Genomic DNA, 15781 nt, shown 5'->3' on the forward strand with positions numbered 1-15781 from the left:
AAAATTGACGTGTTTTTGAATTTTCTGAAAAAAAATTACCCTGGCCGTTATGCCTTGCGGAACGTTTTCGATGGGCCACCCTGTATAAGAGACAGCGTGTTGGAGAGCTCTCTGCTCTGAGCTGCAAGCTCACAGAAATGTTTTATTTAAATAATTTTAATGATTTAAGTCATTTGATTTTAAGTCATTAGGTTTAAGTCTTTTTAGAAAAGATTTATGTCATAAAAAGATTTAAGTCTTCTTAAAAAAGACATAAATCGTCAAAAATAATTGAGTCTTAAAGGCTTACGTCAGATTTAAATATTTTTATGATAAATTTTTAACAGCAGCATTTCTTTTTCGTACACCTAGTATAGTACACACCTAGTCTTCTTGGTTCCTGAAATACGAGGCTAATTTTAAAATGTTGCATTTTTCAATCCTTTTATTTCTTTTATTGTATCTTAGTTTTAGATGCCCCACTGAATTTTACTTGTAAAACTCTATGGATAAACTCTTTTCGATAAGTTATAATGGCCAAGATATGAGTTGAGTCGAAAAATGCAACAATTTCAATTTCGCCCTGTATCTCAGGAACTAAGACGACTAGGACAAATATGTGTGTACCATTTTTAGTTTCATAAATATAAAAGTAGCATAATAATATGAAAACCGCATCTTTGTACTTCTGTTCATAAACGAGAATCCCTGTAAAACACGCGAAAATGGATCATCCTGTACCAAGTACCACAAAATTTTATTTAATATCGAGTTTAATATATTATGTTTTTATGTTCTTTATGCTTTTATGGTTTATTTTGTTATTGTTATTCTGAAAATAAATCGTTTTGTTTAAGTAGTTTTATTCTCATCTGTACCTACAATAAATTAATAATATGATACTTAGATAGAAAATCACTAATTGGTAATACAAGAAAATTAATACCAAACCAAAACAAATAAAAAAGGTATTTCAATTAAAAAAAAATAAATTAAAAAATTGGAAATATTATAAACCACTTGTATATACAGAGTCTTAAATAAGTGCAAATATTTTCAGGGCTGGTAGATCTCTCGATAAAAGAAACATATTTTCTCTTTACCGTTTTTCAAATAAGTCAAAAATAACCGAGTTATTCAAGTTTGAAAATTTTAAAAAATATATCTTAAAAAAAATTGATAGCCACCGGAATTTTTCTGTATTTGCATCCCTTTTAATGCCGTAACCAAAAAGTAAAGTCGTAACCCTGGTAGTATCAGAGAATAAGACGACGTGTTCCTGGTGTCGAAATATACCACTCCTAAAAATATTTACACTTATTTAAGACTCACCCTGTATAAATAATTTTATGGATGACTTAAAATATCCAACAACAATTAAACTACTTAAAAGTTCATTAAATTGCATCACATTTTCCAAAATGAACTGGGAATTATGTTGTAGATAAATAGACATTATTTTACCACAAGGATTATGAAATATTTATAACTATATTCAAAAATGGATTGTGAAATAGTGTGAATTAAGTATTTCCACTTGAAAAATATGCAATGCAAGCGTATCATTTTAAGAATATTTTTGATCATAATTATGAAAGTTAAAAAATGTTGTGATTGTGTATTATGAAAGCATGTGCAATTTCCGGCTGAATTCAAAACTGATGATTTTTATAAATTATTACATATTGCCAGAAAAAAATTTGACAAAATATGATCTAACAGAGAACATATATTTATTCTAACCTTTTTGTGTTTTTATATTAATGAAAATAAGAGCAAAGAATAGTATAATGACGGCATCCCACGACGCGGAACTTGGCGAGTTTGGCGCGCGATTTGGCGAGCCACGCATCGTGGGAATGAGAGCACTCGTCGATGCGACGAGCGGCTCGGCTCGGCGCGGTCTTCCGGTCAGTTGTCGGCACAAGTCAAAGGATGAACGAGCATCGCAGGCTTGACTTGTCTAATCATTGTTGAATCATTTCCTACCATTCCCACGTAGGCTTGTATTAAACAAAAATATTTTGTAGTCTCAGTAGCGTTCTTCATATCGTCGCAGAATAATCGTTGAGATAGGTGTATTTTTTGCAAATTAAGTTTGTCATTTATTTATTTTTTGAAGAATGGAGTGGTCAAATGGACTGGTTATAGAATTTTTGGAACTTTACGAAGGAGAACCAGCAATTTGGAATCAAAAGGACCCAAACTACAAAAATAGAAATATTGTTCATGATAGTTGGAAAAGAATTGAAACTAATTTAAGTGTCAAATACACGGTGGTGGAACTTAAAAAGAAGAAAGAAGCATTGATGACAACTTTTAGAACACTGTGGCAAAAAGTAAAAGCAACCACTGGAACCGGCACAGGAACTGACGACATTTTTAAACCGGACTGGTTTGCATATGAATACATGCACAGATTTTTACACGGAATCTTATTATTTCTTCTTCCCTTCACGATGTTGACTACACACTGCCACAAACAAATGTACATTGCACTGTTTTCACTACTATGCAACTTGACAAGTCCAGTCGACGGTCGCGCACAAATTTGCACTCGCCACGCGCCGCGCCGTGGGAAACAACCACGCTCGCTGACTCACCACTTGGCGATCTGACTTGCCAAGCCGAAATTCGCCAAGTCCCGCGTCGTGGGATGCCGGCTTAAGACGTCGGTTACTAGAGATGGGAATTCTAGGAACTAGTTCTTTAGTTGTAGTTCGTCCCGAGGAATAGTTCCTTGAACTAGGTCTTCAGTTCACAATAGTTCCCGACTAACATTGACATCCCCGTTGCTTGCTAATGGGTTTTGTTTCCACTCAGAACTATTCATATTATGATCTGTATAATTTTAATAATGTACGAAATATAACGAAACGTGTAATTGCGTATGTTAAAAACATATAGGTAAGTTTCATTGCAGGTAAAAGAATTAAATAAGAAACTCAAAGCAGAGTTTAAAAAACAGTATCACAAATCACTTGGAGCAAATAATACAAAAGTTTTACGAATAATTGCATTTTTCCTCACTTCAAGCTTTTTGTTTTTATCTAAAAATTCAGAATATCTACATCGTTTTATAAGCTATTTCTAAATTTTAGAGACCAACAATGAAACATTCCCATAAAATGTTCAAAGAAAAATCTAAAAATCAAAAACAGTCCACGACAATTTTCGATGATAATTACGCCGGCTGTGGCAATAGACAAAGCCGAATCTATCATCGTCGCCTTGTTGTTTCGGTCCGGGACAGGTAACATACGGCTGTCACTCTCCACTTCTGCCTAGTATCGGGCTAGGATCGTGCTGGCCGATCCGTCGCCGTCGCATATTATTATATATCGTTCACAGTCTCGATCCCGGAATAGATCCTCAAAAACTAGCTCTTTGAGAAACCGGGAACTAGTTCCTTTCATTCCGGTGTCGGAATAGTTCATTGGAACTAGTTCGTTCACGAATTACACACCTCTATCGGTTACACTTACTATTTTTAGAATTAAAAATCAAATTTATTATTACTGTATTCAACAAACAACAACATATTTTTACAATATGAATCTTGATAAACAATGCAACATTAATATAACTACTTTTTTTCGTATCTTCATTAACAACGACCATATTGGATTTCTTCGACTAATGAACCACACTGTATATATCACATCCTGCATCATCTAAGGCCTAGTGGCAGAGAATATATCCTGTTTACATATCTTGAAAAAAATCCTATTACCCCCTTCCCATTTAGGACATCCTGTATGGTAAAACGTATTCAACGATTTATTTATTTTAATGCATTTTTGACATGTTATCGTTATTTTTAAAACATTCCACGAAATAATCAAATGTAGTAGAATACTTTACGTTAATCTTTACGCAAATGCTTGCGTAAAACACCCGGTCAGATAAAATCATTGTTCGAATTTAAATTTCCAAAAATATGCAGTCCTCCTTCTTTATATTACTCTTGATCGTGTGTCTCATCGCATCGGTTCGAGCAGCAGTGCATGGCCTAAGTGTGATAAGTGTTTATATTCTGGGTAACTGGCATTTTCGCTGTTCTAAAGCTTTAAAAGTAAGTGCAATAGCTTCTAGCTTTAAATAATATGAAATAAATATACAGGGTGTTCCGAATTATATTCCGGAAACTTCGGCAGCGTATTCTGCAGATAAAAATAAGTAAAAAAGTTCGTATAAATGTATGTCCTAAAATGCTTAGTTTCGGAAATACAGGGTGTAGAAATTTCATTTTTATTTCGAGATTTTTTCCAAATAATTTATGAAGTAACGTCAATATTTGGATGAAAATTGGTGTCTGGGAGTTTTTTGGCATGAGAAATTTGATTTTGATGTCAATATGATTCCTACTTATAGAGGGCGCCACCTACATATTTTTTAACTGGTTTGAAGAGTAATAACTTTTCGTTCTGTATAAAACTACTGAGTAAAAAAATATGCATTTACGAAGTTTTTTACGTAAAAATGGTTTCTTGCTAAAAATCCCTACGAGTAATGGTTCTTGAGATATTGGGAATCGAAATTATCAATACCTATAATCATTGACATAAATTAAACATGTTGACTAAATAGATATTAGACCGAAATCATAAATTTGAAATGTTTTTGTGCCAAAAGTTCAACAGAAACTGTTTTATCATCATTTTTTCACAGAAAAGTTTATGATTAATTTAAAAAAATAAAAATTTTCCAAATTTATTATTTCAGCCAAGTAACTATCTCAACTCAACGTGTTTATTTTTTGTCAATAATGACATGTATTGACTAATTTCATTCTTAATATCTTGAGAACGGTTGCTCGTAACGATTTTTACCAAGAGACATTTTTTACGTAAAAAGTCACGGAAATGTATATTTTTTCACTCATAGTTTTATACAGGTACGGACGAAAAGTTATTACTCTTCAAAACAGTTAAAACACATGTAGGCGGCGCCCTCTACAAGTAGGAGTCATATTGACATCAAAATCAAATTTCTCATATCAAAAAACTCTGAAACACCAATTTTCATCCAAATATTGACGTTACTTCATAAGTTATTTGGAAAAAATCGAAATAAATGAAACTTCTACATCCTGTATCTCCGAAACTAAGCATTTTAGGGCATACATTTATACGAACTTTTTTACTTATTTTTATCTGCAGAATGTGCTGCCGAAGTTTTCGGAATACAGTTCGGACCACCCTGTATTTTAAGGCTTTTCTCCACGTTGAACTGGACAATTAATCGACAAAATGAATAAATTAATACATAACGCTTGATGACATAGTAAGCTGTAATTTTTTTTATTTAAAAAACCTGAAAACCTTAAAACCATTTATCTCAGAAGTCAAGATTTTAGTCGTTTTATAAGTTTTTTATAAGTTGACATTCATATAATATAGTTCATATGAAGTATATTTCGAAAAATTAACCAAAGAATCTCTCCCACCCTGTACAGACAAAAAATCAAAATTGTGTATTTTTTACAATATTGCTCTATTATAGATGATAATTGCTAGTCAGTTTCGTGTATAGGGTGTCCCATTTTCGTGTGTTTTACGGGGTTTCCCATAGTAATAATATTTAATAACAAGTTAAAGGTAAAATATATAATTTATTATTTTAATTTTATTAATTGTGATTAATAAAATTGCATTTATCTCATCGAGGAGGCCGAATTCGACAAAATATCTAGAGAAAACTTTTAATTTGCATCAAACGGCCTACACAATTTTGATATCAAAAGAAAAAAGTCAGTGGCGCACATGTTTTTTTCAGATAAATATTCCAGTGATAACCCACATGCATCTCCCTGATGAATTTATCTCTACTTTTTAGCATTAATAGTCTAAATATGTCGCACTTATAGTAAATTTCACCCTCAAAACTTCATTAGAATCAATAAAAGAATGTAAAACCCTCGGTAAAACCTCTGACGAGGGGTAGGGGACTCAAAAAACTCACAATCTTATAGGATGTTTATTTCAAAATTTAATTTGATTTAAAATTGCGGCGACATAGGGCCCAGAAAAATAAACGTCACAACATGAAGCCATACCACTCGGGAAAAATAAAACAATTGGATTGTTAAAATTCATTAAACAATTAATAATTGTACTCATTGTAATTGCAAACCAATCCAATTTCTCAAAAGAAAAACCCTTCGTTGTTGTGTGCTATGATAATGATACATTATCACAGCACCAGACTTAGACGTTGATCCTTGTCGAAAAATGAAAAATATTAAATAAAATAATATAAGACTATGTTTAAGAATTATGGTATAAGCCTTTATTGACTAGAACAACTACGAAGGGTTTATCTTTAGAGAAATTGGATTGGTTTGCAATTACAATGAGTACAATTGTTTAATGAATTGTAACAATCCAATTGTTTTATTTTTTCCCACTGATATGGCTTCCTGGTGTGTCTTTTGTCTTTCTGGGCCTGAGGATGGGAATTAAATGAATCCCGAAACATGTCCCCCCAATTTTAAATAAAATTAAATTTTGAAATAAACATCCTAAAAGGTTGTGAGTTTTTTGAGTCCCCTACCCCTCGTCAGAGGTTTTATGATATGTACTCACACTAGGTTGGAAGAACTTGGAAGAAAATTATAATAAATCGAAAAATTATTAAGACTTTAACACCCTGTAGCTATGAAACAAAGCAGAATCCGACCTATGTTGATATGAAAAATACGTCTTATTTTTATGTGAGGAATCTTATTTTTTACGATAGATGGCACATTTTTTGAAACACCCTATATAATTCTAAGCGAACTCCTCTCTAAGGCCGGTATTACAATCAAATTGCTTTGTCAAAGATCTATTATAAAAGATATTTGATGAAAAAATTCACAGTACAGTATACAGTATTTTATAAAATCACACATATTACACTGTCAAATTCTTTGACAAAGAAGTTTGGTAGTGAAACGTAGCCTAACGTGTACCATGTACAGAGTGGATCAAATTGGATTATTTTAAAGGGAAACATCCTTTTCTATAGGAGCTAGACGAAAACTAATATCGGTGTCTGAAGCTCAATTTTTATCAAAAACATGATGATGAAAACCGCGTTTCAGAGTTAAGGGTTGTTTTTAAAAAATGTGCATTTTTAAAAAATCGCTGTAACTTTTTTGCTATGCAAAATTTTGTATTTTTCTGACAACATTTCCAAAGCACCTTTTTACGTGGAATTTAATGGTTTAAGTATAATTTTTTTAAAATTAATAATTTAAAAATTATCAACAGAAAATTTGATTTTTTTATATGAGACACCTTGTATATTTTTAATTCATTGAAAAGAAGTTAATTTTACCTTTCCAAAAATGTAGAATACTTGTTATTTTCGTCTTCGACATATAGAGCTTTTAAAAAAATTTAGCCTACTTTGAATAAGGCTTTGAACGGAGCCTGCGCCGGCTGTAATGCGAAAAATTGTAGCTGTGAGCAGCAATTAAAACGAAAATAATATTTGCAATGAGAGATGCAGACTTCTATAACAATTTCAACTATATTTAATAACATTTAGACTATATCTAATAACAATAAAAATTAATAGCAAAACAAAGATATGAGATTTTGCTACAGGTGTTCGACATGTCGACCGTCTTCTGTTATGGACAGATGGGCCGTTTTTGAACATTTCTCGCGGAATTAATTAACCCAGTGGGGGTAAAAGATACCCTCGCATAACGGCTAAGTACTTCTAATTCTTGTCTAGATTATACGGGCAATTTAAAAATGAGAGAAAAAAAGAACCTTTATTCTTTCTCAAAGATAAAAATCCACTAAGGATAACAGGCACTAAGTCCGGCGGCCTCGACAGCCAACGGCTGGAATCTTGGTTAGCTATTTAATTATTCTCGAAATTGGCTACAAAAATTTGCTGATAACTTGGTATTTTTCTTGATTGGTATTTTTCTTGATTTACAAAAAGCATTTGATACTGTGAATCACAGCAGATTACTGGAAAAACTTAACAATATAGGTATTAGAGGTAAAATTTGTACACTATTTAAAAGTTATTTGACAGAAAGATATCAACAGGTACACATAAACGGGATACTCAGCAACACCAAAATTATAAAAACTGGGATTCCACAGGGAACTATACTGGGACCTACCCTATTTCTTATATTTATCAATGATTTATTAAACTATAATGAATGTAAAATTATTTCTTATGCGGATGATACGATTTTGCTTTGTGAAGATTTTGCATGGGAAAGGACGTGGAACAAAGCTCAAGCCTCACTGCAAGACGTGAAAGAATGGCTGGATGCTAATAGACTGAGTTTAAATGTCTCAAAAACTAAATATATGGCTTTCTCACCGACTGTTGCAGGGCAAAGTAGACAATTGGGTCCCATGTATATTAAAGGTTTTAATGACGGAGTAATTAATGTTGTGAAATACCAGGGTGTATTCATCGATCACTATTTAAAATGGACTTTCCATATAGATTATCTGGCTAAAAGAATCAGAAAGCTTATATACAGATTTTATCAATTGCGCAATGTACTAGCTCAAAAACTACTTCTTATCGTTTATAGCAGCTTAGCCGAATCAATTCTTAGTTACGGCATATCTGTTTGGGGTTCGGCGTATGAAACCACACTAAAAAAGTTACAAGTTTGTCAGAATTTTATCATACGCGTCATATTCAAGATTAAAAGTAGAGTAAGTGTAAGAGATATCTATACAACAAATTGTATCCTGAATGTAAGAGGTCTATATATTAAATCTATATTAATATTAATACATTCGAAGAACAATCTGTATCATGCGCACCACTCACACAATACCAGAAGTCAAGCTGCACAGATGACTCCTATAGATCGTGTTAGTAAATCAGTCTGCCAAAAAAGTATATCTTATAATGGAATAAAATAAAATTATATAGCAGTTTACCTTCGTTATACAGGAGATATTCTAGCCGTATTTTCAAAAAGAACATTAAATCTTATATAGTTGTCAATTATGTGATAATGCACTCCATGTTGGTCTAGGACAAACCATTATTATCAACCTTTAGAATCATAGCTTGTATACTTTTATTACATATTTATAATGTTTTTTTTTTCTCTTTCTTTCTGCGTGTAGTTAACTTTTAATAAGAAAGTAACTCTCAAAACAAGGCACAACACAAGACATTGTCTTAGGTGTCTTTATTAAAGAAACGGCTGTTATTTTATGTACTAATCTAAAAGTTAATAAAGTTTATTTATTTATTTTATTTACTTTGTGGCGGTGCCTCGCCTTGCTGGAAAAATATGTTTTCGAGTTCCATTAGGGGCAGATCATCAATAAGGGGTACAAAGCCTACTAGTTAAAAGTGGCCAACCTATAAAAATTCTGTATTTCGAAGGAAACTATAACAAAATATCAAGTGTGCTATATTTTTGGAAAGGTAATTTTAAGTTCTTTTCACTTAATTAAAAACATATAGGGTGTCCCAAATAAAAAATCAATTTTTCTGTTGATAACTCTTAAATTATTATTTAAAAAAAATATACTTAAACCATTAAATTCTACGTAAAAAGGTGATTTGGAAATGTTTTCACAAAAATACAAAATTTTCCATAGCAAAAAAGTTATAGTGATTTGTTAAAAATGCACATTTCTGAAAAACACCCCGTAACTCCGAAACGGTCACAGATATCGATGTGCGGTTTTCACTATCATGTTTTTGATAAAAATTGAGCTCCAGACGCCGATATTAGTTTTCGTCTATCTCCTATAGAAAAGGGTGTTTCCCTTTAAAAGCGTCCAATTTGACCCACCCTGTACCTAACATGAAATATATTATTATAAACCGTATAATCGAAAAAAACGGCGTCCAGTTGGCTGGAAAATGACGATCGATGACATTTCCCATATAAATTTACGTCTAAAATGACAGCGATCTTGGCTCCACTAGCTCTATCCGTACTGGTTGTTTAGCTATTTATTTTTATTTACACCTTTTTTTTCTGCTGGTATAATTTAATGTAGCCATCAAACGCCAAAATTTTGACGTGACTTCTACGCTTAATTTCAACGTTATCACTATAAAAAACTATTTCGAATCATAAAAAATGGGCCACCTCTAAAAACACACAGATTTTGCTTACAACTGCAACCAAAATCGACTCGTGAGAACGCGCTAGAAAAACACAGAAATATGTATCAACCATTATTGAGCGATTATTGTCCAAAGAAACATGGGAAATTTAAAGCACATATCCAAACTGATTTTATTTTCCAGTGCAATCACTACTACCATATGGTCCATTATACGTTCTAATAATATGCATAGGCGGATTAGTTGCTTTACTGATATTACAAGGCAGTTATAAAGTCAACAGTACGATACCAATTGACCAATATGTTAATCGTTCTTCCTGGAATGCCCGACCACCCACGAATATAACCGAAGTAAAAAAGTTTCCTTTCCTTAACATAGAACACACAAAAACCGAGAGTTGCAGTGATTTTTCCAGCTGTTCTAGGAAACTTCGCCAAATCCAGGAGAACGATATGGACATGTTACACTATCCAGACGTCAAATACAACTTTTTGATTGGAGGTGACGGAAAGGTTTACGAAGGTAGAGGCTGGGGTGTCAAAAATGAAATGGATAACGATGCGAATGTGGCACTTATCGGAGACTTCTCAACTAGTAGTCCTTCAAATAGTATGATTCAGGCCATAAACGTTTTGATTGATAGAGGGACATCAAACGGTAGTCTTCATTTTTCCAGCGTGCACATAAAATGCAACCAGAGCCTTCCGTTTTGTAGAGACATTATGTTAGACTCGAAGTTAAAGAACTTTATTTAGTGATATACATATACAGGATGCCCTAATATCCGTGGATATCGAACTCCGGCATGTTTTTCTAATCAAAATCAGTTTATTGGACACAATTTACCTCCTACCTCCTATATATTATACATATACAGTGCACACCTAGCTGAATGATACTATGAGGGTAATATCGTCTAAGGCTAAAAACATAGTGGTGCGACGAGGAGAGCGGCGAGCAAGCAGCGCGATATCGCGTCGATCGAGCCTCGAGGTGCTAAAACATAGTAGAGTGGCGAGGAATAGCGAGGTACTTGCAATTTTATTAGTTTCATTTACTTATTTATTATTTCAAATGTTAACAGCAGCTAAAATTCTGGACAGTAATGTCGCAAACATTTGGTTTATTCGAAACCAACAAACGAAAAGATGTGGTGTACATGAAATTTTCAACACCCGGAGAGATAACTTATCTAAAATATACCGGTTATGGTGATTACTATCTTTTTATCCAATCAAAACTCTCTTACAAACACTAAATCTATTAATTTTTGGAAATCCATTGTTTTCTACAGCGCGACAAAGCGACGAAAACAAAATAATTTGAATCGATCTCGCCACTCGATCTAACCGCTCGAGCAGATCGCTTTACTATGTTCACGCCAAAGAGGTTAGAAGAGAAAGAGGTAACAAATGCTCTATTTTATAATGCGCGAAGGCTGCCTGTTTTTCCGATCTGGGTTCCTTTGGTGGGGGTCACGCCAGGAGCGGATTTAGAAATTTTTAAGTGAATAATGATATACATCTAATATATAAAATTCTCGTGTCACAGTTTTTATTACCTAATCCTTCAAAACGGCTTGACCGATTTTGATGAAATTTTATATGTATAATCAGTGGATATGAGACTAGGTTGTTATCGATTTTTTATACCCCTAAGTGATAAGGGTGACCCAAGAAAAAAAAAAATTTTTTTACTTTTTTGAAAAAAAAATTATTTTAATTTTTTTATGATTTGGCATTATAAAATACATACAACCCTAAATTTTCACCCTTCTACCACCAACACCTATTTTGTAATAGGGGTTGTTTTTTTTAATTTTTTTTATTACCTTACTCCTCCGAAACGGCTTGACCGGTTTTGATGAAATTTTATATGTATAATCAGTGGGTCTGAGACTAGGTTATCGATTTGGTGGCCCAAAAAAAAATATTTTTTTTTAATTTTTTGGAATTTTTTTTATTTCTATTTTTTTATGATTTGGCAATTAATACATTTGGCAATTAATACATTAATACAATTTGGCAAAAATACATACAACCCTAAATTTTCTTTTTCTACCATCAACCGCTCTTTTTTAATAGGGGATGTTTTTTTTAATTTTTTGTTACCTTACTCCTCCGAAACGGCCTGACTGGGCCTGACCGAGTTTGATGAAATTTTATATATATATATATATATATATATTCAGTAGGTCTGAGGGTAGGTTATTATCTATTTTTTATACCCCTAAGGCGCGGTATTTTCAGGTATAAATAAATAACTTTTATCTAACAAATAACAATCTTAAAGATAAAACAATTGGTAGAAGATACACGTTTTTACACGCTATCCGTCAAATAAAATATATAACACGCTATCTGTACCTGAAAATACCGGGGGTAAGTGATAAGGGTGATCCAAGTCCACCGGCCAAATCTTCTGGTGTATGGGTGGCTACTCGTTTTTTAGACCAATCTAATCTGACAGATCAAGTCTGCTCTGATTTGGCCTGTGACAGGCTTGGTCCGCCAATGGCTTGGCCTGCTACAGACTTGGTCCGGCACACAAACACAAAGTTCTTATCCGCAGACCAAGTCTGCAGGCCAAATCTTCTGGTGTAGGACGCTAATAAGCAAATTTAATTGTAGAATAGGACTGCAGAAAAACCACCTTATGATATTAAAAATTCTTTATTTAAAACTATTTAAATAAAAATAATTCTACAATGGGCTATAAAATATAAAATAACACAATATTAATCACAAAAATAGTATATTGTTTTATTAGGAATAAAAATGACACTTTTCGTGGCGAGGCTGTACGTTTACATACAGGCGAGGCACAAAAAGTAATTTTTACTCCGAATAGAACATGCTATTTTTTTCCAAACGCCACAAATAATTTTTTAAACAATTTCAAACGTTCCAAATGATATAAAAAGATTTAAAAGTAATACCTTGTATATAATTATATATCGAGAAACTATGGTTACCCTCCTTGAATTTGACACTTTATGTCAGTTTAATAATATATTTTCGCACTTGTATGCTTGGGCGTAAAAGTGTTTTACTTTTATATCTAGGCAGTAAAATTACTTTTTTACATTGTCAATCACGTCGCAAAAACTAATACTTTTGTGACGTGTGAAAAAAATAGTATATTGTTTTATTAGGAATAAAAATGACACTTTTTGTGGCGAGGCTGAACGTTTACATACAGGCGAGGCACAAAAAGTCATTTTTACTCTGAATAGAACATGCTATTTTAGAAACGCTACAGATAATTTTTAAACAATTTCAAACGTTCCAAATAATATAAAAAGATTTGATGTGTATAATTATATTGTAATACCTTGTATATAATTATATATCGAGAAACTATGGTTACGCTCGTTGAATTTGACACTTTATGTCAGTTTAATAATATATTTTCGCACTGCTTGGGCATAAAAGTGCTTTAATTTTATGCCTAGGCAGTAAAATTACTTTTTTATATTGTCAGTCACGTTGTAAAAACTAATACTTTTTTGACGTTTGAAAAAAAAAATATATTTTTACAGAATTACAAAATATTATTGTCCCTTAAATAATACTAACTTATTATAACTAGACCGTATACTTCTACTTTTGTCAAACAGACTTTTGTTATAATGATGAATTCGCACAGTTGCATATATAGAAGAAATTAATTCTATTAGGTTGTTAAAGTGGCTAGTAAAAATATTTTGTTCTCTAAAGTGGTTATTAAGTGATTCAAATAAGTTTTTTTTACCAATTATTATTTTTAAAACTCTAATATTTATTTTTTTAATATCGATAACAGTTTCTGAACCGTTAAAAAATATCTGAAGAATTTTTTCTGTTGTTAAACAAATATACATAACATCTTCAGATGGATAAAAGAGGTACTGTCCTTTGTCTTTTTGATTAATAAAGGACGTTATTAAATTATACCTGTCACCTGAAAGTGAATAGACACATTCCTCGCATTTTAAAATTTTACCTATTTTTTTAACCACAAAGCCAGCAATGTATGTTATGGCCTCTTTTTTAAATTCTGATATATTTATATTTATGTTTAAAGCATTGTGAAATATTTCATCGTCCTCAACTTCAATTACTTCTTCGGTTACTTCTGAAATGCGTTCTTTACCACATGTTTTATTAATTACCTCAGAAGGAGTTAAAATTGGAATTGCTTCCAACGGAATGCAATTCCCTTTAAATGAATCTCTCAATTCAAGATGGACCATCATTTTTTTATACGCCGATTTAAATTGTTTTGCTGATGGATTGTTGTTGTAACCACCCAGAGATCTAATCTGCCCAAAAAATAATTCAATGTGATCTTGACTTATTTTGTAGGTAGGGAAATACAACAGTAAATTATTCTCATAAATTAGATTTTTATAAAGAAATTGAAGGCTTTCTATATTAAATAAGAACCCTACAAATCCCATTTTTCTGCCGCTTTCGCACAATAGTTTGCCATCCATTAATCTTAATGATTTTAAATAATCTAATAATTCACACAAAAAAGAATTTATTTTTTCAAAGTTTTGCATACTGATTGGTTTTTTGAAATCAAGTTGGTGCAAATTTCTACTGTTTAATATATCAAATAAGTTGTTTATATAGCGTATGAATTTTACTGTGGGTTCAGAATCTTTAAACTGTTCAAGTTTTAAAATTTCATTGCAATATTCCAAAGAATGTGCTACTGATTGGCTAAATAGTTGGGTGGCTAATTTAACCTTCATTTTTTGGTTGCTATAAAATATATGTGATTTTCGCATTTTATTAGCCAAGTGCAAACCCTCTTCATCCTGAAGTTTACACAACTCTGTTAAAAAATCCCATTTTATTGTTCCACCGTTGTCATCTATAATAACTTTTTTTTCACCCAATGTATTCCTAATTAACTTTACCATATGACATGGATCAAAAAAAACTGCAATTCTTCTCCCAGAGTTAGGGTCAACAAATGTTGAATTAATATTTTTATAATCAAAATTACAACCCAGTTGTTTAGCCAAAGTAATATTGTTACTAGCCCCATCAAAAGTGATAGACACCAAGTGGATACCCGATTCATTTAGTAATTTTAGGCACTGTATTAGTAAATTATGTTTCTGTAAACCATTTAATGAGTCAATTAAGAAGTATCCCAGAGGAAGCTTCCAAGATTCGTTGACACCAACTAGCATAAATACCAGTGCTTCTTTTGCTACTGGATTAGAGTCAGTTTCTAGCTGAATACCATAATCTACAAATCCGTAGTATCGAACTCCATCAAATTCTACATGTTGGCGAATTGCCATTTCATCTATTACTAAACTACATATAATTGTGCGATTGGCATGTTCTACCTTTTTTTTTAATAATTGAAACACCTCTAATGTAAAACCAGCTTCCCCATTTACATTTTTATACCATCTCGATATTGTTTTAGGATGGGGAAGAGCTGAATTAAAAGTGTTCCTGACAAAATTATAAGCTTTTACAGAATAAAAATGTAACGTAAGGGAAAAAGCTTTTAAATTATTTCCATATTTGTGCTTCTTAGTTATTTGCCTCTGTAAAAATTCTTCGTTAGGACCTATTTGTGCTAAAGTTTCCAAAGTTTCGGGAGTTACCTTACCACATAATGATTTGATGACATCAGAAAGAGTGGCTGACTTCTTTTTGTAATGCTGGAGACTGGCTCTAAGACGTTTAATTTTTCTTCGAGCTGTGACTAGCTTCTT

At 32.2% G+C, this 15781-nt stretch overlaps 1 protein-coding gene across 3 annotated transcripts in view; it reads left to right on the plus strand.

Annotated features, from left to right (window-relative positions):
- Window positions 1-15781, plus strand: part of LOC115887466 (peptidoglycan-recognition protein SC1a/b-like) — a 125575-nt gene that overhangs the window by 79951 nt on the left and 29843 nt on the right. Inside the window, exon 3 of one of the 3 annotated variants that reach the window (XM_030906910.1) lies at window positions 10234-11377. The exons of the other annotated variants lie outside the window; for them this stretch is intronic. Coding sequence (XP_030762770.1) covers window positions 10234-10808 — 575 coding nt within the window. The 3' untranslated portion in view covers window positions 10809-11377. Of the gene's footprint in view, window positions 1-10233; window positions 11378-15781 lie in introns of those variants that run through there. 3 annotated transcript variants of the gene reach the window in all.

Source organism: Sitophilus oryzae, unplaced genomic scaffold (genome assembly GCF_002938485.1).
Source record: "Sitophilus oryzae breed Bouriz unplaced genomic scaffold, Soryzae_2.0 scaffold_576_pilon_pilon, whole genome shotgun sequence".
Taxonomy (NCBI): domain Eukaryota; kingdom Metazoa; phylum Arthropoda; class Insecta; order Coleoptera; family Curculionidae; genus Sitophilus; species Sitophilus oryzae.